Source organism: Haliotis cracherodii, unplaced genomic scaffold, assembly GCF_022045235.1.
Source record: "Haliotis cracherodii isolate W230 unplaced genomic scaffold, xgHalCrac1.p SCAF_7, whole genome shotgun sequence".
In the NCBI taxonomy this organism is placed as follows: domain Eukaryota; kingdom Metazoa; phylum Mollusca; class Gastropoda; order Lepetellida; family Haliotidae; genus Haliotis; species Haliotis cracherodii.
In genome coordinates, this window is record NW_027266330.1 from 54,745,107 (window position 1) to 54,769,685 (window position 24,579).

At 43.2% G+C, this 24,579-nt stretch overlaps 1 protein-coding gene and 1 pseudogene across 1 annotated transcript; both read left to right on the forward strand.

Moving 5' to 3' along the window:
* Positions 1-295: 295 nt before the first annotated feature.
* LOC139449012 (monocarboxylate transporter 12-like) lies at positions 296-6,111 on the forward strand (annotated as a pseudogene).
* Positions 6,112-7,571: 1,460 nt separating this feature from the next.
* Positions 7,572-17,000, forward strand: LOC139447977 (monocarboxylate transporter 12-like). Its single transcript, XM_071229477.1, has 7 exons — positions 7,572-7,864; positions 7,902-8,168; positions 8,880-9,066; positions 9,638-9,781; positions 14,730-15,518; positions 16,202-16,252; positions 16,777-17,000. The coding sequence occupies exons 3-7, from the start codon at positions 8,898-8,900 to the stop codon at positions 16,914-16,916; spliced, it is 1,293 nt and encodes a 430-aa protein (XP_071085578.1). The 5' UTR covers positions 7,572-7,864; positions 7,902-8,168; positions 8,880-8,897; the 3' UTR covers positions 16,917-17,000.
* Positions 17,001-24,579: the final 7,579 nt, after the last annotated feature.

Here is a 24,579-nt window from a genome sequence, read left to right on the forward strand (position 1 = left end):
AGTGCCGGGCAAAAGAAAGTATACACTTGAAAATTTGGTTTGACCTAAATATTACAAACTTTATCCAAACGTTACTAGGCTGAAAACAGTCTCGAAAACACAACTTTGACACCTGTATTAATACATCACCACCGAATAACATTTTTTTGGTCGGTTTCATTTTTTACCACTATCAAACATGTGTGTATACTTTCTTTTGCAGAGAAAATTAGGATGTTCCCGTTAAAATGGGCTTGTTGTATTTCGTAAGCTCGATGGTGAGTAACCAATAACGTTATGTTTGCAGAATTCAAGAATGGCTGACAGTGCGTATCCTTGGGTCATTATTCTGTCTGGGTTCATGATCAAGTTCCTGGGACCTAGTCTGGGCTACGTGGCAGGGGTGTACCACGTGGCGCTGATGGAGCGGTATGACGACGTGCAGGCCGTTGCTTGGTTGGGATCCATTTATTCTTGCATGTTTAGTTTGACAGGTGAGATTAAACGTCTTCATCTTTAACACAATCACGTAAATGGTTACCTCCGTTCAGACCGACCATTGTGACACAAGGCTTAAACTGTTTGATTGCCATTCCATAAGTAAATATGAAAACGTACAACTTGGACATCAGCTTCTGTTTTATGGATTGTTATTCTTACACCGTTACCAAGCAGGAGTGAACCCGTGAAGATTCGGGGTAGAATAGATCTTCCTCAAACCATGCTTGCTGTAAAAGGCGACTATGCTTGTTGTAAAAGGCGTCTAACGGGATCGGGTGGTCAGGCTCGCTGACTTGGTTGATGCATGTCATCGTATCCCAATTGTGTGGATCGATGCTCATGATATTAATCACTGGATTGTCTGGTCCAGACTCGATTATTTACAGACCGCCGTCATATAGCTGGAATATTGCTGAGTGCAGCGTTAAACAACAAATCAACCAACCAACCAAGCAGGAGTGACTACAACCAAGTGATGAGAGTTATATTCTATACATGGTAAAGATGTAAGAATCTAATGCAATAAACCAGACTTTGATATCTATAAAGTTGTGTGCTTTCTTAAGGCCTCATCTTCCCGTGGCAAGAGCCTCCACTAGTCTTGTTTCCACCCTTGTTACATCAAGCCCACTTTTCTGTGCTAAATAGTCCAGACTGATGCCGATTTATAGTGCTAGCACACTGAGATACCATGCCGCAGTTTAACATGAAAACCCCACTCAGACACACTATACTGACTCCGAGCCGACCAGTCCTTGTTTTAGCCCCTTTATGCAGAGCACCAGACAGGGTAACAACAAGTACGATATTTTAACGTCTTTTGGTATGATGTGGCTGGGGATCGTACCCCGGACCCTCCGCTCTCCGGACGGCGGCTCTACCACTAGACCACGGAGGCGGCCAGTAGTGTGTAAGTGAGTGAGGGGCCCAACACAGCTTTGAACATATTAACTTTTTAAAATTCATAAAAGAGTGCACATACCCTTTGACTAAGGACAATCTGTCTTTATTAATGTATATCTATGAAACTCATGACTGACAACCGCCCCAGGTCCGCTAGCCAGCCTCGTTATCAACTCCTATGACTGCAGGACCTGCGTGCTACTGTCAGGGCTGCTGGGACTGCTGGGATTTGGCGCCAGCTTTTTCATCAACGACATCAAGCTGCTGTTTATTTCATACGCACTTGTTGCAGGTATGTAGCAAATGTTTACTCAACATGACATGTGTAAATATATGTATCACTTATAAATACACAAAGTATATTTCCTGCTACGTACAGTTTGTGTCACATTTATTGACCATACATGGGAAGGGAGATGCGGGTTAGTATTTTTCCTATAGCATCCCCTGAGAGAGCTACAGCAGTCGCTTAATGCTGATTGGCTGTTTTGGACATCGTTTAACTTCATTGGTTAATGATGCATAGCCGGAACTACTTTTTCCCATTCATCATGTTCAAAAACAAATTTCTGTCATACCAGACTTATAGGATTTTTATAATCCAAAAAAATATCGTTCACGCACTTTTTTGACGATAATAGACGACGTAAAACATTAGTGAGTTTGGTTTAACGGCGCTTTTAAAAGTATTCCAGTTATATTGCGGCATGACAGGGAGGAAAGCCTGAAGCGAATCAGGTCTGAGACGTTTACCACTTCGGTGAAACCCACGGGGGCTTTAGTTACGTCGTCATCATTGGTCACCACTCGCCCCTTTCCGTAACCTGCAAGAAGACTCGTCCCCCTTTCGACGAGTGTTATGTGTGAAAATACGTCAAACCAATCAGAGCGCGCGTTTGATTTCAAGTTCTTCGTCAAAGAATCCCTCAGAAATAATTTTTTAATTTTGATATGTATTGCATCTAAAAATATACCCAGAACACAGTTAAATGTGTTCGATTATACTGTATAATTCTGCATGTACAGATGTGCTTTAAATTGCATCTGAAATCTAAATAACATACAGGAAAATATATGCTAACCATTACGCAACGAGTTGACAATTGTTTTAGGTATGCCCGTTTGCCCTAAGACGGAACCTGGTCGCAAAAATGGCCATGAGAGGGGCACGAGTTGCTATTCGGCTTATCCCGGTATAACACGAGTTGGTCACGAATGACGATTAAGGGAGACAATTTGAGGGGAGCTAACTCTTGTATGACAATAGTTCCGTCGAAGTGTTATGTTCACTGCAGTGAAATATCAAGTGTTATGTTCACTTCAATGAAAATATCACTTTTCTCATCTTAAAAAAACTCAGTCTTGTATACTGGAGTATGTTGTAAATGAAAAGTCGACACTGATCCCATTGGTATAAATTATGTACACTGACTACACATATATATGTTGCACCCCTTAGCTATACAGGATCCGCTAATTTTGGGTTCACATAAATACACGCTACCTTTGGCTTTCTTTCACTCTAATTAAGCTGACTTACTGTAATTGAAAGAAGCACACATCTATATTGTACGTTTTGAAGCATATGCTACGAATACATGTTATAATGGTATTATTGTTTATCCGTTAAAACAGTAAAATACGGTTATAACGAACTCAAAGGGACCACTAATTTCAATTCGTTATAACCGTAGTTCGTTATAAGCAAATGTACGTAATATATACAGCAAACAGACAGGACCAACACAATAGTTCGTTATATCGTCAGTTCGTTATAAGCGTGTTCGTTATAACCGTAGTTTACTGTATTTCGTTTCAGGCTTGGGGACAGGATTCGCCCAAGGTGGATGCATGGTGTCTATTGGCTATCATTTCCCGAAGACATCCAGTAAAGTTTCCGGTGTCATCACATGCGGATCTGGCCTTGGTGTTTTCATCCATCCTATCTTGACTCGGTATCTGCTGAACCAGTATGGCCTCCAGGGAGCATTCCTTCTCAACGGCGGTGTCATGTTTAATCTCTGTGTTTTTGCAATGCTCTTGAAACCGTCTCCATTTGAAATAGAACGGAAGAATGCTACTGGAAGGGCACATGTGTCTTGTAGACAAATTATTCAGCTCCTTCGCCAGACTTGTGTCCAGTTCTTAACAGTTCTCAGGAACATGTCCTTTTTATTGTTATCATTCAGCTTTTTCTGCTACTCTATGTCAATATCAACATGGTATCTCTACTTGCCGGAATTCTTGTACAAGAATGGAGCGTCACTGCAGGACGCTTCTCTTGCTGTTTCTGTTTCTGGAATCGGAAATATGATCTAGCGTATTCTCGTAGGATTTTCAGCGAACGATACCTCAATTGGCAGTGCTATTTTTCACAACTGCTTACCAACTTTTGTTGCAACTTTAACCTTGCTTCTACCGTTGTTTAGTCTTTCAAGGATAGGAAGAATTATGTACGGATTTCTTACAGGTCTTACACAGGTGGGCAGTTCATATCGCTTCTCCCAATTTTGCTAGACACTGTTGATGTCAAGTTGTTTGCTTCAGGGATGGGTATCACATCCTTATGGTATGGAATAGGCACGCTTATCGGACCCCCAATAGCAGGTATGTACGGAGTTCTTGTGAGTAAACAAACATTTGATTTACAGGGGGGTCACGATATGGCTGAAATACTGCCGATGTGAACACAAACAAGACCCTCATCTCTTATGTGTGATGGGGCACAATCAGAGTGAGTGAGTGAGTTGGGTTTAACGCCGCTTTTAACATTATTCCAGTTATATCACGGCGTGTCAGCTTAATGTGGGAGGAAAGCCCGAAGTGATGCAGGTCTCAGACGTTTACCACTTCGGTGAAACCCACGAGCACGGGTATGGTGCTGACAAACCTAGAAACATAATTGGGGCGAACCGGGATTCGAACCCACAATCATAGGTTTCTGGCGTGTCCAGGGGACGCAACTCTGCACAGCGAATCGCGGCGCCTTAGACGACTGGGCCACCCGTGCCCCCGGGCACAATCAGAACAATCATACTGTTAAAAGCGGCGTTAAAACCAACTGACTCACTCACTCTAATGTGTGACAGTAACTGTACCAAACGAGCAAAGGACGCATTCATCTTTTACAAAAACAACTTCAAACCAAAAGCAAGGGCGTCAACTATGTCGTCGGTTTCAAATGACTATTAAAGAACCCCCAAATCTGAAAACACGTAACGTTTACTTTCGACTTAGATTGGACATTCCCTTTCCTCCGGTGTTTTGTTATATTTTTATTGAAGATCTATCAATGTCAGAGTATTGTATGGTGATGGTTTCTTCAATGAAATGTATATTCACTCAGTTTGTCTTTAATAGGACTGATATACGAGCAAAGTGGGCAGTACTTCACAGTTTTCATATTTGCAGGTAAGTTATACAGCAACCAGTTCTGGGCCCTGTTCCACATAGCGACCCCAGTGCTACGTTGATCGTAGGCCTATGATAGAGTATGGAGGTTACGACCGACGTAGCACTAAGATCGCTTTGTGGAACAGGTTCCTGGTCCTAAGAATCGACCAAATGGATCGTATGGTGAGGCTCCGTGACTTGGTTGATTGCGTGTCTTCGTACAACGCATGGATCGTTGCTCAACATCAAAATGACCTCAAAGATAATCATGATCTATATTGTAATAAAACGAATCTTACCCCGTGCAGGGCATCCAATCACTTGGGCACCTTGATTAAAAACATGGAAAGATCTCCACGTTGGAATCCATGTTATTGACGAACCGGATGTCTAGTTCGGCAAGGGTGGGAACTTTGGGGGGCTTGGGGACTTTTTTTATAGTCAGGTAACGCCCTCGCCTCAGGAAGGTGGCATCCGTTTGATTTTTAAAGGAGGGGGTGGGGTGGGAAGTGGGGTAGGGGCAATGACAAAGTTTTAAGGGGTAAGTTAGGCCACACTTTTTTACTTGCTTGCGAATTTGGGTATTTGGTGTGTGTGTGTGTGTGTGTGTCATGCGACAAGGCACAATCTCTTGTCTATTAGATGACGGGCGGTGTCTTGGATCTCGCCTCCAACCATGACAGAATGCGTCATATTTCAGTCATAGCAAAAATGTTAAGGTTGTATGCAAATGTGTCTGGTAAATATGTTTAATGTTCATGTGACTGTTTTATGTCAGTTACGTGGAAATACGACCACACCTGGTAAATGCGTATGATTCTTGAAAAAGTATGTCTAAACGATTTATTCTGTTTTGGTTAGAGGGGCACGGTTGGCCCAGCCGTCTAAGGCGCCGCGATTCACTGTGCAGAGTTGCGTTCCTTGGACACGCCAGAAACCTATGATTGTGGGTTCGAATCCCGGTTCGCCCCGATTATGTTTCTAGGTTTGTCAGCACCATACCTGTGCTCGTGGGTTCCACCGAAGTGTTAAACGTCTGAGACCTGCATCACTTCGGGCTTTCCTCCCACATTAAGCTGACACGCCATGATATAACTGGAATACTGTTAAAAGCTGCGTTAAACCCAACTCACTCACTCACTCACTTTAATAAACCTTACGAATGCAACTCTCTGTCTTCCAGCTGCTATGCTGTTTCTGACAACTGCCACCGGGTTCTGTTCCACGCTGGTGAGACGGTCCACGGACAGCTGTGAACGTGGACGTGAATCTGACATCACGTCGACTGAAGCGCCCTCTGAAGCAGACCCTCTGGCAGACTTTGTCTCATGTTAGCCATAGTTGATGAAGTTTATGTTTTAGTACTTGCTCGGAATCAGGAATATTGAGAATTCCCTTCATGTTTTACGTTCATTGAGGTAGAGCAAGAACCCCGGAAACGTCGTTAAAAACAATAAAGAAGTTTGTATCCATAAAACGTGTCGGGTATTCATGTTTTTCAACCTTCAAAAAGACTGGATTCAGTCCGCTCACTTGAAGTTTGTGTGTACGAACCACAACCATCGGTCACCTGAAGTTTGTGGGTACGGGCCGCAACCATTGTTCACCTGAAGTTTGATCCCGTGAAGATTCCGGGGTAGAATAGGTCTTCAGCAACCTGTGCTTGCCGTAAAAAGGTGACTATGCTTGTCGTAAAAGGGATCGGGTGGTCAGGCTCGCTGACTTGGTTGATGCATGTCATCGATCCCAATTGCGTGGGTCGATGCTCATAATATTAATCACTGGATTGTCTGGTCCAGACTCGATTATTTACATACCGCCGTCAAATAGCTGGACTATTGCTGAGTGCAGCGTTAAACAACAAACCAAACCAACCAAAACCTGAAGTTTGTTTATACGGGACGCAACCATCGTTCACCTGAAGTTTGAATGTAGGGGACGCAACCTCTGCTTACCTGAAGTTTGTGTGTACGGGACGCAACCATCGTTCACGGTGAATTGATAATGACAAAAATTAATAAGTGACATCAATTAATTCTAGTACAAAACACCAGCATGAAAACCCCACCACGACCGCCTGCACTGTCTACGACCCGAGCAGATGCGTTACACTGACGCAATCAAATATGTCGTTATGCACCCATAGTGATACTCCGTGTAATATTCTGCAAGGTGAAGGCCACGAGAGCTGACACGATTATACACTGAGCTGCAGCTGTTGTGCATCGCGTTGTTGATCTTCTAATTAGGTGACAGTGCATTTGTGATGACATATGACCACAGGACCGGATACAATATGATGTTAGGAAGTGTGGAGATTCAGGGGTATTTATTTACAGCATTCATTTAACTGTAAACGCTTGTAAACACATCCGTGGTAACTGACGAACATATCTATTTATAGCTTTGATCTCCACAGTTTATTGCTGTGTATTTGTGTAGAAACGTTTTAATTCTGAATCTGGGATATGAATATTGATGTTTCATGGTTTTAATGTGTGTGTAATTTGTTGTCGCTCTGTGGTTGACGTATTGCCGATACAACCACACTTACTGACCGACACGCTCACTGGTGTTTTAGCATAGAGTCCATGATATACAAGACACATATTTACACATTCACATATAAGATTAAGTTTAATTCATCATCGTGGCGGCTGAATACCAGACAAATCAGTCCTGCAGTCGTGTATTAGTCAGTCAGGGTGTATTGCCGCCACACACCCGTGAAGCAGGTTAGTGATATTTCTGAAACACCTGACCCATATATATCAATAGACAAGGTACGTCACTCGCTCCGCTCAACTTAATGCTTTGTGTGTGCTCGCCTGAAGTTTGTGTGTACGGGCCGGAACCTAAGTTCATGTGAAGTTTGTGTGTACGGGCAGGAACCTCCGTTCATGTGAAGTTTGTGTGTACGGGCCAGAACCTCAGCTCATGTGAAGACAAGGTACGTCACTCGCTCCGCTCATCTGAAGTTTGTGTTCAGGGGCCAGAACCGCCGCTCGCCAGAAGTTTGGGTGTACGGGCCGGAACCTCTGCTCATCTCAAGTTTGTGTGTACGGGCCGGAACCTCCGCTCATCTGAAGTTTGTGTGTACCGGCCGGAAACTCCACTCATGTGAGGTTTGTGTGTACGGGCCGGAACCTCCGCTCACCTGAAGTTTGTGTATACGAGCTGGGATTGACTTACACGGTCACTGGTGTTTCATAGAGTCCATGATTTACGAGACATATATTTACACTTTTACATATAAATTCGTCTTATTCATCTTCGTGGCGGCTGAATACCAGACAAATCAATCCTGCAGTCCTGTTTTCGTCAGTCATCATATATTGCCGCCACAGCCCCGTGAAGCAGGATAGTGAAACACCGCCATCCATATAGACAAGGTACGTCTCTCGCCACCTTGGCCGAATATGAAGTCAGCTGTATCGTTTACATTAAATAGGAATGTACATATGTCATGTTTATAATACCTCCCCACCTCCCTCCACGCCCTGCTTGCCACACACCTTAATCCTTTCGCAATTTATCAGCTATTGTGTGTGACTTAATCAAAATATGGTCTCCCCCTTAACATCGCCTTCCTAACTGAAACCTCACTGAACCGCTCACGACAGAACACTGAATTTCTGGTAACGCGCATAGGTACAATGTGTTAAGCCAGTTACCATATCCTCTCCCTCTCTGTCTCTCTGTCTCTGTCTCTGTCTCTGTCTCTGTCTGTCTCTGTCTCTGTGTCTCTGTGTCTCTGTGTCTCTGTCTCTGTCTCTGTGTCTCTCTGTGTCTCTGTGTCTCTGTCTCTGTCTCTGTGTCTCTCTGTCTCTGTCTCTGTCTCTGTCTCTCTGTGTCTGTCTCTGTGTCTCTGTCTCTGTCTCTGTGTCTCTCTGTGTCTCTGTGTCTCTGTCTCTGTCTCTGTCTGTCTCTGTCTCTGTGTCTCTGTGTCTCTGTGTCTCTGTCTCTGTCTCTGTGTCTCTCTGTCTCTGTCTCTGTCTCTGTCTCTCTGTGTCTCTGTGTCTCTGTCTCTGTCTGTCTCTCTCTCTCTCTCTGTCCCTGTCTCTCTCCACAAAACAAATTAATCAATGACTTTATTTTCACAGCATTCAAGAATTGCCGGCATGGGTCACTCTTGGATTATAATATTTTCTGGTTTTATGATCAAACTGTGTGGACCAAGCTTGAGCTACGTTGCTGGGGTGTACCATGTGGCTCTGATGGAACAATTTGATGACATTGAGGTCGTTTCTTGGCTGGGATCAATGTTTGCTTGCATGTATTCTTTGACAGGTATAACAATGCTTATTGAAGTGCAAGTCATACTTAGTGACCCGTGCAGATCCGGGTTAGAACAGGTCTTCAGCAACCCATGCTTGCCGTAAACGGCGACCATGCTTGTCGTAAAAGGCGACTAACGGGATCGGGTGGTCAGGCTCGCTGACTTGGCTGATGCATGTCATCGATCCCAATTGCGTGGGTCGATCCTCATGATTTCAATCACTGGATTGTCTGGTCCACACTCGTTTATTTACAGACCGCCGTCAAATAGCTTGAATATTGCTGAGTGCGGCGTTAAACGACAAATAAAACAAACAATCTGATTTAAGTTCTCAATTTGAATTTAAATCAACCATTACTCACCCAACATCACGCACCAATGCATGTCAATAACGAATATTTAGGTACATTCGTAATTACTTTGTGAAACACAAAATAGGCTTAAGTAACCTTAAGATAATTCTTCAAGCTTTCCTCAATAATTTGTGGGTTATAGGCCCCACACAGCTTTGAACAATTTGAATATTTAAAATTCAACAAAGATTACATGATGATTGACTCATGATTGAATTTCATCCCCCAGGTCCGCTAGCCAGCCTCGTCATCAACTCCTATGACTGCAGGACCTGCGTGCTACTGTCAGGGCTGCTGGGGCTGCTGGGATTTGGCGCCAGCTTCTTCATCCACGACATCAAGCTGCTGTTTATTTCATACGCACTTGTTGCAGGTATGTGTCAATGTGGACTTCACGTGAATGAAGTCAGTAAATACATAAACAACCAATGCCCAGTTAGGTAATGTCGCATGTGTAGTTCACATTCTTCCAGTCACTCCAGTTGGTATTCAATCACAGATTCCAAGTATGATTCTCTCTCATCACACGATTGTCTCACGCTCTGACTTCTGTGGCAGAATGGGATCCCAGGATCATAAGATTGTCTCCCTCTTTGACTTCTGTGGCAGAATGGGATCCCAGTAACATAAGATTGTCTCCCTCTGTGACATCTGTGGCAGAATGGGATCCCAGTAACATAAGATTGTTTCCCTCGGTGACTTCTGTGACAGAATGGGATCACATTATCATAAGATTGTCTCCCTCGGTGACTTCTGTGGCAGAATGGGATCCCAGTATCATAAGATTGTCTCCCTCTGTGACTTCTGTGGCAGAATGGGATCCCAGTAACATAAGATTGTCTCCCTCTGTGACATCTGTGGCAGAATGGGATCCCAGTAACATAAGATTGTTTCCCTCGGTGACTTCTGTGACAGAATGGGATCACATTATCATAAGATTGTCTCCCTCGGTGACTTCTGTGGCAGACTGGGATCCCAGTATCATAAGATTGTCTCCCTCGGTGACTTCTGTGGCAGAATGGGATCCCAGTATCATAAGATTTTCTCCCTCTGTGATTTCTGTGCCAGGATGGGATCCAAGATTCATAAGATTTTCTCCCTCTGTGATTCCAGGGACCGAATAGGATCCCAGTATCATAAGATTGTATCCATCTGTGACTTCTGTGGCAGAATGGGATCCCAGGATCATAAGATTGTCTCCCTCTGTGACTTCTGTGGCAGAATGGGATCCCAGTAACATAAGATTGTCTCTTTCTGTGACTTCTGTGGCAGAATGGGATCCCAGTAACATAAGATTGTCTCCCTCGGTGACTTCTGTGGCAGAATGGGATCCCAGTATCATAAGATTTTCTCCCTCTGTGATTTCTGTGCCAGGATGGGATCCAAGATTCATAAGATTTTCTCCCTCTGTGATTCCGGGGACCGAATAGGATCCCAGTAACATAAGATTGTCCCTCTTTGTGGCTTCTGTGGCAGAATGGGATCCCAGTATCATAAGATTGTATCCCTCGGTGACTTATGTGGCAGAATGGGATCCCAATATCATAAGATTGTCTCCCTCTGTGATTTCTGTGCCAGGATGGGATCCAAGATTCATAAGATTTTCTCCCTCTGTGATTTCGGGGACCGAATAGGATCCCAGTAACATAAGATTGTCTCTCTTTTTGACTTCTGTGGCAGAATGGGATCCCAGTATCATAAGATTGTCTCCCTCGGTGACTTCTGTGGCAGAATGGGATCCCAGTATCATAAAATTGTCTCCCTCTGTGACTTCTGTGGCAGAATGGGATCCCAGTATCATAAGATTGTATCCCTCTGTGACTTCTGTGGCAGAATGGGATCCCAGGTTCATTAGATTGTATCCATCTGTGACTTCTGTGGCAGAATGGGATCCCAGGATCATAACATTGTATCCATCTGTGATTTCTGTGGCAGAATGCGATTCCAGTATCATTAAATTGTCTCATTATGTGAATTCTGGGGCCGAAAAGGATCCCAGCATGATATGATTGTCTAACTGTAGGGATTTTTGGGCCGAATAGGATCCAAGTATCATCTGATTGTCTAACTGTAGGGATTTGGGGGCCGAATAGGATCCCAGTATCATCTGATTGCCTCACTGTAGGGATTTTGGGGCCGAATACGATCCCAGTATGATGTGATTGTCTCACTGTAGGGATTTTTGAAACGAATAGGATCCCAGTATGATATGAATGTCTCACTGTAGGGATTTTGTGAACGAATAGGATCCCAGTATGATATGATTGTCTCACTGTAGGGATTTTAGGGCACAATGGGATCCCAGGATCATAAGATTGTATCCATCTGTGACTTCTGTGGCAGACTGGGATCCCAGGATCATAAGATTGTATCTCTCTGTGACTTCTTTGGCAGAATGGGATCCCAGTATCATTAGATTGTATCCCTCTGTGACTTCTGTGGCAGAATGGGATCCCAGTATCATTAGATTGTATCCATCTCTGACTTCTGTGGCAGACTGGGATCCCAGTATCATTAGATTGTATCCCTCTGTGACTTCTGTGGCAGAATGGGATCCCAGGATCTTAAGATTGTATCCATCTGTGACTTCTCTGGCAGAATGGGATCCCAGTAACATAAAATTGTCCCCCTCTGTGATTTCTGTGGCAGAATGGGATCCCAGTTACATAAGATTGTCTCCCTCGGTGACATCTGTGGCAGAATGGGATCCCAGTTACATAAGATTGTCTCCCTCGGTGACATCTGTGGCAGAATGGGATCCAAGTATCATAAGATTGTCTCCCTCTGTGATTTCTGTGCCAGGATGGGATCCAAGATTCATAAGATTTTCTCCCTCTGTGATTTCGGGGACCGAATAGGATCCCAGTAACATAAGACTGTCTCTCTTTGTGACTTCTGTGGCAGAATGGGATCCCAGTATCATAAGATTGTCTCCCTCGGTGACTTCTGTGGCAGAATGGGATCCCAGTAACATAAGATTGTCTCCCTCTGTGACTTCTGTGGCAGAATGGGATCCCAGTAACATAAGATTGTCTCCCTCTGTGACTTCTGTGGCAGAATGGGATCCCAGGATCATAAGATTGTATCCATCTGTGACTTCTGTGGCAGAATGGGATCCGAGTATCATAAGATTGTATCCATCTGTGATTTCTGTCGCAGAATGCGATCCCAGTATCATTAGATTGCATCCCTCTGTGACTTTTCTGTCGCAGAATGCGATCCCAGTATCATTAAATTGTCTCATTATGTGAATTCTTGGGCCTGAATAGTATCCCAGCATGATATGATTGTCTAACTGTAGGGATTTTTTGGTCCGAATAGGATCCAAGTATCATCTGATTGTCTAACTGTAGGGATTTGGGGGCCGAATAGGATCCCAGTATCATCTGATTGTCTAACTGTAGGGATTTTGGGGCCGAATAGGATCCCAGTATGATATGATTGTCTAACTGTAGGGGTTTTGTGAACGAATAGGATCCCAGTATGATATGATTGTCTCACTGTAGGTATTTTGGGAACGAATGGGATCCCAGTATCATCTGATTGTCTCACTGTAGGTATTTTGGGAACGAATAGGATCCCAGTATGATATGATTGTCTCACTGTAGGGATTTTGGGAACGAAAGGATCCCAGTATCATATGATTGTCTCACTGTAGGGATTTTGGGAACGAAAGGATCCCAGTATCATATGAATGTCTCACTGTAGGGATTTTGTGAACGAAAGGATCCCAGTATCATATGACTTTCTAACTGTAGGGATTTTGGGGCCGAATAGGATCCCAGTATGATATGATTGTCTCACTGTAGGGATTTTGTGAACGAAAGGATCCCAGTATGATATGATTTTCTCACTGTAGGGAGTTTGGGAACGAAAGGATCCCAGTATGATATGATTGTCTCACTGTAGGGATTTTGGGAACGAAAGGATCCCAGTATCATATGATTTTCTCACTGTAGGGAGTTTGGGAACAAATAGGATCCCAGTATGATATGATTGTCTCACTGTAGGGAGTTTGGGAACGAATGGGATCCCAGTATCATCTGATTATCTCACTCTAGGTATTTTGGGAACGAATAGGATCCCAGTATGATATGATTGTCTCACTGTAGGGAGTTTGGGAACGAAAAGGATCCCAGTATGATATGATTGTCTCACTGTAGGTATTTTGGGAACGAATAGGATCCCAGTATGATACGATTGTCTCACTGTAGGGATTTTGTGAACAAAAGGATCCCAGTATGATATGATTGTCTCACTGTAGGGATTTTGTGAACGAAAGGATCCCAGTATCATATGATTGTCTAAGTGTAGGGATTTGGGGGCCGAATAGGTTCCCAGTATGATATGATTGCCTCACTGTAGGTATTTTGGGAACGAATAGCATCCCAGTATGATATGATTGTCTCACTGTAGGTATTTTGTGAACGAAAGGATCCCAGTATCATCTGATTGTCTCACTGTAGGTATTTTGGGAACGAATAGGATCCCAGTATGATATGATTGTCTCACTGTAGGGATTTTTGGAACGAAAGGATCCCAGTATGATATGATTGTCTCACTGTACGGATTTTGGGAACGAAAGGATCCAAGTATCATATGATTGTCTCACTGTAGGGATTTTGTGAACGAAAGGATCCCAGTATCATATGATTGTCTAACTGTAGGGATTTTGGGGCCGAATAGGATCCCAGTATGATATGATTGTCTCACTGTAGGGATTTTGTGAACGAAAGGATCCCAGTATGATATGATTTTCTCACTGTAGGGAGTTTGGGAACGAATAGGATCCCAGTATGATATGATTGTCTCACTGTAGGGATTTTGGGAACGAAAGGATCCCAGTATCATATGATTTTCTCACTGTAGGGAGTTTCGGAACGAATAGGATCCCAGTATGATATGATTGTCTAACTGTAGGTATTTTGTGAACGAAAGGATCCCAGTATCATATGATTTTCTCACTGTAGGGAGTTTCGGAACGAATAGGATCCCAGTATGATATGATTGTCTCACTGTAGGTATTTTGGGAACGAATAGGATCCCAGTATGATATGATTGTCTCACTGTAGGGATTTTGTGAACGAAAGGATCCCAGTATGATATGATTGTCTCACTGTAGGGATTTTGGGAACGAAAGGATCCCAGTATCATATGATTGTCTCACTGTAGGGAGTTTGGGGGCCGAATAGGATCCTAGTATCATATGATTGTCTCACTGTAGTGAGTTTGGGGAAGTCAATTGTTCACCTTATAAAACACGGGAACAAATTGTTACCGTTACACATGTGTTAGATTTACTTTCTCTTTTAATGTTTCAGGTTTGGGGACAGGATTCGCCCAAGGTGGATGCATGGTGTCTATTGGCTATCATTTCCCGAAGATATCCAGTTTAGTTTCTGGTGTCATCACATGCGGATCTGGCCTTGGTGTTTTCATCCATCCAATCCTGATTCGATATCTGCTGAACCAATATGGCCTCCACGGAGCATTTCTTCTTAATGGTGGTGTCATGTTTAATCTGTGTGTTTTTGCAATGCTCTTGGAACCGTCTCCATTTGAAACAGAACGGAAGAGACAGCCTGCCACCGCGCAACTGTCCAGCGGGCAAGCTATGCAGGCACTTTATGAACACTGTAGGCAGTTTATAACCCTTTTCAAAAGCCTGTCATTTACTATGCTTTTATGCAGTATATTTTGCTACTCTATGTCAATATCAACACTGTATCTCTACTTGCCTGACTTCTTGTACGAGAACGGAGCGTCACTACAAGACTCCTCCCTTGCCATTTCCTCTTCCGGTATTGGAAGTATCCTCTCCCGTTTTCTCGTGGGATTTGCAGCGAACGATACTTCAGTTGGCAGTGGTGTATTCTATAACTGCTTACCAAGTGTTGTTGCAACTTTGACCTTATTTCTACCGTTCTTCAGCCTTACAACAGCCGGGAGAATCATGTACGGATTTCTAACGGGATTATACACAGGCGGCCAGTTTGTGGTATTGATACCGATAATCATAGAAACTCTTGATGACAAGTTCCTCGCTTCGGGGGTGGGAATAACGTCATTCTCGTACGGAATAGGGACTCTTCTCGGACCCCCAATAGCAGGTAAGTTGCAGCATACAGCACAACCCTGAATACATTTGTCAAGGAAAGTCATATTTGAGAGTGAGTGAGTTGGTTTTAACGCCGTTTCTAAAGATATTCCAGTTATATCGCGGCGTTTCAGCTTGATATGGGAGGAAAGCCCGACATGATGAAGGTCTCAGACGTTCACTGTTTTCGTGAAACCCATGAGTAGGGATATGGTGCTCACAAACCCGGAAAAGTAAACGGGACGAACCGGGATTCGAACCCAGAATCAAAGGTTTATGGCGTGCCCAAGTGAGGCACCTCTGTAAAGCTAACTGCGGAGCTTAGATCCGTTTTTAAGAGGTTATTTGAAATGAGATTAATGACCGCGGCTTGTGAACCATTGAATGTTGACCAGAGAAATGAGTCATTGATATCGTGAGCAACGCCCCACGCCCTACGCCCCACACCATACGCCCCTCGCCCCACGCCTCACGCCCCACGCCCCACGCCCAACGCCCTATATACAGACGCAATAAACCAAGTCACAGAAGCTGACCCCTGATCGCTTCATACGAACAGCGTCACTCTATGGCTGAAATAATGCCGATGCGACGTTGAATTTTAACTCACTCACTCATACAAGCAGCACTGATTGCTAGGGGCAGGAATCGCCACGGGTTGGGAGGGAATAATGATATCTGCTTTCTCTTGAATAGGAGTTATATGCAAGAAAAGCGGACAGTACATCATCGTGTTTATGTTCTCAGGTAACTTTAGTACTTGTTTTACTGTCTTCATATGTACGTGTCAATTTAATATGTAGTTAGTCCTTATTCAAATTTATCACTGAACAACACGTGCTTAAAATAAATATTATCTATATTTACCCTTTTAAAGATACTGATAATAAAGTTGATATTAAATCATTAACAAAGTATTATTTCTGATAAAATTAAATAATTAACGAAGTAATATTTCTGATCAAATTGCATAAGTAACTATTATTTCTGATCAAATTATATAATTAACTATTCTTTCTGATCAAATTAAATAATTAACTTTCATTTCTGATAAAATTGCATCATTAACTATTATTTCTGATTAAATTACATCATTAACTATCTATTATTGCTGATAAAATTACATCATTAACTACCTATTATTTATGCTGAGATTACATCATTAACAAACTATTTTTTATGATAAAATTACATGATTAACTAACAATTATTTATGATAGAGTGTTTTTCCGTATAAAGGTACTGATAATAAAACAACTTTTCTCTATCAGCTGCGATGCTGTTTCTGACAACTGCCACCGGGTTGTGTGCCACGCTGCTGAGACGGTCAACGGACAGCTGTAAACGTGGACGTGAATCTGACATCACGTCGACTGAAGCGCCCTCTGAAGCAGACCCTCTGGCGCATTAAGTTGCATTTGGTGCAGTGTGTATGTGTGCGTGCGTGTTTGTGTTTGTATGTTGTATGAAGGGTGATAAAGTGGTTTATTGTAAATCTGGGAAAAACTGAATAAAGCATTTAAAGTATAACGTTGTGTGCAACATACATGTATATTCGGAGTTTTGATATTGACATTGAGAGTGTTCTTGATAAGTCAAGCATGTGAAACGACGCGGAAAAGAAGATAAGTACTCTTGTTCGGACACGTGTCCTTAAGGACAATGTCGGGGCACCTGTAGACTTACGTGCAATGTCGGGACACCTGTGTACTTATGGGCAATGTCGGGACACCTGTGTACCTACGGGCAATGTCGGGACACCTGTGTACCTGCGGGCAATGTCGGGACACCTGTGTACCTACGGGCAATGTCGGGACACCTGTGTACTTGTGGGCAATGTCGGGACACCTGTGTACTTATGGGCAATGTCGGGACACCTGTGTACCTACGGGCAATGTCGGGACACCTGTGTACTTAAGGGCAATGTCGGGACACCTGTGAACTTATGGGCAATGTCGGGACACCTGTGTACTACGGGCAATGTTGGGACACCTGTGTACTTATGGGCAATTTCGGGTCACCTGTGTACCTACGGGCAATTTCGGGACACCTGTGTGCATGCGGGCAATGTTGGGACGCCTGTGTACTTGTGGGCAATGTCGGGACACCTGTGTACTTATGGGTAATGTCGGGACACCTGTGTACTACGGGCAATGTTGGGACACCTGTGTACCTACGGGCAATGTCGGCACACCTGTGTACTTATGGGCAATGTCGGGACACCTGTGTACTTAAGGGCAATGTCGGGACACCTGTGTGCTACGGGCAATGTTGGGACACCTGTGTACTTATTGGCAATGTCTGGACACCTGTGTGCTACGGGCAATGTCTGGACACCTGTGTACCTACGGGCAATGTCTGGACACCTGTGTGCTACGGGCAATGTTGGGACACCTGTGTACTTACGGGCAATGTCGGGACACCTGTGTATCTACGGGTAATGTTGGGACACCTGTGTACCTACGGGCAATGTCGGGGCACCTGTGTACCTACGGGCAATGTCGGGACACCTGTGTACTTACGGGCAATGTCGGGACACCTGTGTGCTTATGGGCAATGTCGGGGCACCTGTGTACCTACGGGCAATGTCGGGACACCTGTGTACTTACGGGCAATAGCGGGACACTTGTGTGCTTATGGGCAATGTCGGGACACTTGTGTACTTACAGGCAATGTCGGGACACCTGTGTACTTATGGGCAATGTCGGGACACCTGTGTGCTTATTGGCAATGTCGGGACACCTGTGTACTTACGGGCAATAAATGTCGGAACACCTGTGCACCTATGACAATGCTGGGACGTACGTTACATAAGGGCAAAGTCTGGACACATGGGTACCTATGGCAATGTCGGGACACCTGTGTATGTACGGCTAATGTCGGGACACCTGTGTACTTATGGGCAATGTTGGGACACCTGTGTACTTATGGGCAATGTCGGGACACCTGTGTACTTACCGGCAATGTCGGGACACCTTTATACTTACGGGCAATGTCGGGACACCTGTGTACTTACGGGCAATGTCGGGACACCTGTGTGCTTATTGGCAATGTCAGGACACCTGTGTACTTACGGGCAATAAATGTCGGGAGACCTGTGCACCTATGACAATGCTGGGACATACGTTACGTAAGGGCAAAGTCTGGACACATGGGTACCTATGGCAATGTCGGGACACCTGTGTATGTACGGCAAATATCGGGACACCTGTGTTATTACGGGTAATGTCGGGACTCCTGTGGACTTACGGGCAATGTCGAGACACCTGTATACCTACGGGCAATGTGGGGAGAACTGTGTACTTATGGGCAATGTCGCAACACCTGTATACTTACAAGCAATGTTGGGACACCTGTGTACTTACGGTCCCTTGGGGACCCGGGGAAGATAAACAAGAATTTGTCCTCAACATCCCATTGCTGGTCGTAAAAGGTGAACGAATTGGGCAGCCTTTTTGCCGTGGGATGCGACCCTGTGTCGGCAGAGGAAGGGAGTCTGGTGGCTGAGAGCGACGGAGCCCGCAATGGTGCTCCTCAGTCCAACACACCACTTCGACCCTAACTTTGCCTAGACTGGCGGTAGAATGGGCCCGATCCTATCAATGGGCTGGTTACACTTTTGGTATTTATAAAACAATGTTTTCCAAATGTTTCTATCACATCTATCGATGTATAAAACTTGCTTAGAGCCCTATGCCTAGGAGGCGGTGGCCCATGGAGCAATCTGGTGATTATGACCTCCGAATTCTGTCTCAAATTAATTGTCATGGGCCGAACAAGCCTGAACCTTAATTTAATAGATTGCTACAGCTTTTCGCGTCAAATTTACTGGAGATAAACATCCCTTTATCCTCCGTCTTTGCGGCTTGGAGATCCGCTGCAGCATTAGACTGTCCTTGTAGCCACTCCATGGTGGGTGGGGAAAAGGGGTGAAGAATCATTTTCCTTTCATCATGGCTTCACAACGCCCTGGTTCAAAAAGAAGATACATATATACTGATAATACCTTTTCTTACGAGGGCACATCCAATCGATCGACGTTTCTTGGTAATAGAATCTTCAGACAGAGAAGGAAGACAATTGAACCCATTTGCTATCTCCAAAGGTATCACTGGTATCTGCGGAGAGGTTAGAAATGTCACCAAGCTTCGGTATGGCTCTCTCCTTGTAGAATGTGCATTGAGACAACAATCTGTCAATCTTCTCAAATTAAATGAATTTGTCAATATCAAAGTTGTTGTTTCAGTGCACAAGACACTGAACTCTTGTAAGGGCATTGTCCATGAGAGAGCACGCTGCCTGGCCAGCATGACCGAAGATGACATTGCCAAGGAACTTGACCAACAGTCCGTCCGCAACAGCTGTCAAATGATTCACTGTAAAGAAGGATGGTGTGCTCCAACCGACCAACACCTACCTCTTCTCATTCAACCGAACGTCTATCCCTCAATCGATCAAAGCTGGTTATTGTAACATCAGAGTGGAGGTGTATATCCCCAATCCACTCCGGTGCTACACCTGCCAAGGGTTTGGACATGGATCCAAGTCCTGCCATGCGTCCGCTGCGGTGACAAGCACGAGACCACTGACTGCAGGAAGAATGTGAAGTGTGCAAACTGCGATGGGAACCATATGGCTTCTGCAAAATCCTGTCCTGTGTGGAAACGTGAATCACAAATGATAAAAACAGAATCTCTCGTACCACGAAGCAAAGAAGAGGATTGTAAGTCTTACCACAACCACTTCTACTTTATCCAACCAACACCTTAACCAGAACCAGAACCAGAAATTGCTAAACTTACAAACAGGGAAAAAGAAATTATTGAAAAAGAAGCAGCAAAAACAGCAGCTGCAAACACAAAATGCCACCTCTCCTTTAGAGGTCCCAGTAGAGGTCCATAACTCCTTTGGTCCTCTGAAGATGATGGTAACCCCATCTCTACATGAAACCGATATGAGTACTACAAAGTCTTCCTCACGTTTGAAACAAAGAGTGACATTTCTCCAGTGGAAACACCACCATGAATTCACAACGAATTATACAATGGAACTGCAAAAGTCTTTAGAACTATTTTATAGAGATACAACTTATAATCCAAGATTTTAAACCATACGCTTTTTGTCTCGAAGTTACATATCTAAAAAAACACAGATCTATTTGATATCCGTCAGCACAGTTGTTACCACTCGTTTTCCCCTCCTGGTGATAAAATACAGGTGGTTCCTCTATCCTGGTGAAGCAGAGCATAATCCATAGCCCTGTTCCACTCAACACTACTCTACAAGCTGTTGCTGTCCGTGTTACTTTGAACATAGCGTTTACACTGTGTTCACTGTACCTTCCACCTTCCTCAACCATCCGTCAATTAGATCTTTAGACTCTGTACGATCAGGTCCCGAAGCGCTGTATCATCATAGGCGATTTAAACTGTCATAATCCCCTATTGGGGTGTACTGATACAAATAATTAGGGAAAAGTCCTTGAAGATTATATTTCAGACAATGATTTTTGCATCTTCAATGATGGTAATTACACATATCTGCATCTTGCCATTGGCACATACTCTACCCTAGATCTTTTACTGAAAGATTCCAATATTTTAAATTAATTTGAATGGTCGGTCCATTATGACCTTTGTGGAAGTGACCATTTTTTAGCAATACTGACAACTATTAATCCGTCTGACGAACCACCTTCAACAAGGTGGAACTTTACGCTCATGATACTGCAGCAGGAGCGAACAACATCCACTATCAGCTCCAGAAACACTTGCCCGAGTCATGTTTGGAAACGTTACTTTGTATATTTGATGAAATACGGACAACCGGGCATTTCCCTCCTTCGTGGCACAATGCTATTATTATTCCTTTCCAAAGCCAGGACGGGATCATACAGATCCATCCAATTACCATCCAATATCATTAACTAGCTGTGTTTGTAAAACCATAGCGTTACTTTGTATATTTGATGAAATACGTATAACCGGACATTTCCCTCCTTCGTGGCACAATGCTATTATTATTCCTTTTCCAAAGCCAGGACGGGATCATACAGATCCATCCAATTACCGTCCAATATCATTAACTAGCTGTGTCTGTAAAACCATGGCGTGCATGGTCAACAGTTGATTAGTCTGGTACCTACTCAGTGACATCCAGTGTGGTTTACGAAAGAACAGAAGTAACATTAACCACTTGGTGCGTTTAGAATAATTTATTAAGAATTCCATTGTCAACAAACAACATACTTTATCAATCTTTTTCGACCAAGAGAAGGCATATGATACAACGTAAAACATGGCATTTTAAAAGAGTTGCATGAATTTGGATTGAGGGACAGATTACCTCAGTTCATATCTCATTTTTTAAACAATAGACAATCTCAAGTATGTGTGGGCTCTACCTATCTGATCATTTGGACCAAGATCAGGGCGTCCCTCAAAGCAAGATAAAATCAATCACACTTTTTAGCATCCAAATTAATAGTCGCACTAAAGTGTTAAACAATAGCGTTGATGGTTCACTTTTTGTGGACGATTTCAACATTTCCTGTCGTGTTAAGAATATGAATACAATAGAAAGACAGCTTAACAAAATTCAAAAATGGGCGAACGAAAATGGCTTCAAATTCTCAAAATCCAAGACAATCTGTACTCATTTCTGTCATAAATACAAACCGATTAAGGATCCAGATTTATTTTTAGAAGGTACTCAAATATCTAAGGGCAAAGTGTCTGAAGGTTCTCGACTTGTTAAAAGTCGTTTCAAATTCCGAGTGGGGAGGGGATCAGACCACCCTCCTTCCCTTGTACAGATCGTTAATACGCTCCAAACTAGACTATGGTTCCACTGTCTATGGTGGAGCCTGCAAAGGCAATTTGGAAAAAATAGACACAATACGCCATCGGGGCTTAAGGCTCTGTCTTGGAGCATTTAGGACCTCTCTAATGGACAGTTTGTATGTGGAGGCTGACAAACTTACACTCGAACAGCGCCGCATTAAACTTTCACTGCAATATATCACTAAATTGCACTCAAATAATTCTAATCCAGCATACAATTGTGTTTTCCACCCTCAATATGAAAACCTGTTTCGAAATCTATCAAACCTGGTTCTACCACATCACTGCAGCTAAAATATTATTATATCACCTTCTGTCTTCTCCTCCCTGGCAGATGGTAAGGCCAGAAGTAGACCTCACTCTTACCATCTTAAAAAGTCAGATACCAATCCGTTGGTATATCAACAACCATATAACCAATTACGCTCCAAATATAATTCTCACAGGTCCAATTTTACAAACGGGTCCAGAGGTGTTGGCAAAGTTGCTTGTGCCACCGTCATTGGATCCAGAACTGTATCCTCAAGAATCCCAGATTCTTGTTCTATCTTTACTGCTGAGGCCAAAGCAATCCTAACAGCTATATCAAACAGCAAACCAATCTAAACACGTCATCATCTTCTCTGATTCGTTGTCTTGCCTTCAGGCACTTAAAAGTGTCTCATCATATCACCCTATTCTTTCCGACATTTTAGAAATCTATAATGATCTTTTTACTGGCCAATGCGACATCATCTTTTGCTGGTTACCAAGTCATGTAGACATAACAGGTAACTCAAAAGCCAATGCTGCAGCTCTTGACAAACCATTATCTCCACTACTGATCCTGTACAGCGACAAACCAACCATCAAGAGTTCTACTCGGGATTTCATGCAAAAGAAGTGGGACACCCAGGTCGGAAACAATAAACTTCACGAATTAAAAGCAACAATCGGTCATACCTACTTGGGTTACTTAAATTACTTGAAAGAAAGTAGTCTGCATAACAAATTATAAATATTTATGTGAATAATTAAATGCTTGTTTTTGTGATGCTATTTTCAACTTACATTATTGAAGGCTCTGTCCAGAGGGTTGAAGTGGCGAAAAGTTATTGTCTTCCTGTGTGACACGTAATCCTTTCATAATAGATGTAACTATCATCAACCAGTGTTTGTAAGCCAACTCATTGATGACTATTTGTTAATATTGACTAGTATTGTGCACAACCACTATCAGCCAAAGTGATGACGTAAATACTGCCGGGGCATCATGCAGGATGCCAAGGTACTGTAAGTCCCCATGATCCCCAGCGAGGTGGCCCAGCTTTGGTTGCTGGTGGCCTATAGCCCGTGTTTTAAAACTGTATACATGATATTGTTATGCTAAAATATGTTTAATAAATTGTTGTTAACTATAACTTTGCATAAAAAACTAAATTGTAAATGTATTAACTTGGTCTCGTCGCTATATGGATGAAATAATGCCGATGCGATGTAAAGTTTTAACTCACTCACTGGGTTCATACATATACTCAAATGGCGAAGGCGTTTTGTATGCATGTACAAATCCTAATAAAGCAGTTATACATAAGGATAAATAGCTATAGACATGACACATTTAAATCTAAGCCCAGTTCTAAAAAAATATAGGCATAAACTAATTGATCTTAATTTTCTATGAGAAAGACTGAAAGTTTATAACCTCGGCATGGAACACGATCTATGCCTTCCGTCAGTTTACAACATTTTAATTAGCATACAAGGTTTCACAAGAAGTCAACAAATATAAAACATCTATTAGGTTATTCCACCCTTCAATTCCATTTCAAGTCTGTTGCCATGGAGACACGATTTCAACATTAAGAAAATAAATTATAGTAGAGATATATGTAATGTTTGTTGTTTAACGTCACACTCAACAATATTCAAGCTATATGATGGCGGTTTGCAAATAATCGAGTCTGGACCAGACAATCCAGTGATTGACATCATGAGCATTGAGCCACACAATTGGGATCGATGACATGCATCAATCAAGTCAGCAAGCCTGGCCTCCCGATCCCGTTAGTCGCCTCTTCCGACAGCATAGTGTGCATTCATAACTCTTATAAGGAACAGGTGTAGAACATTACGGGAAAGTGAACCATTATTTCCACAATAATCAGGGGGGGGGGGGTTGGTTCAGTGGTAAGAGCATTCACTCGTCAGACCACTGACCCTGGTTTGATTCCACACATGCATGGGTAAAAT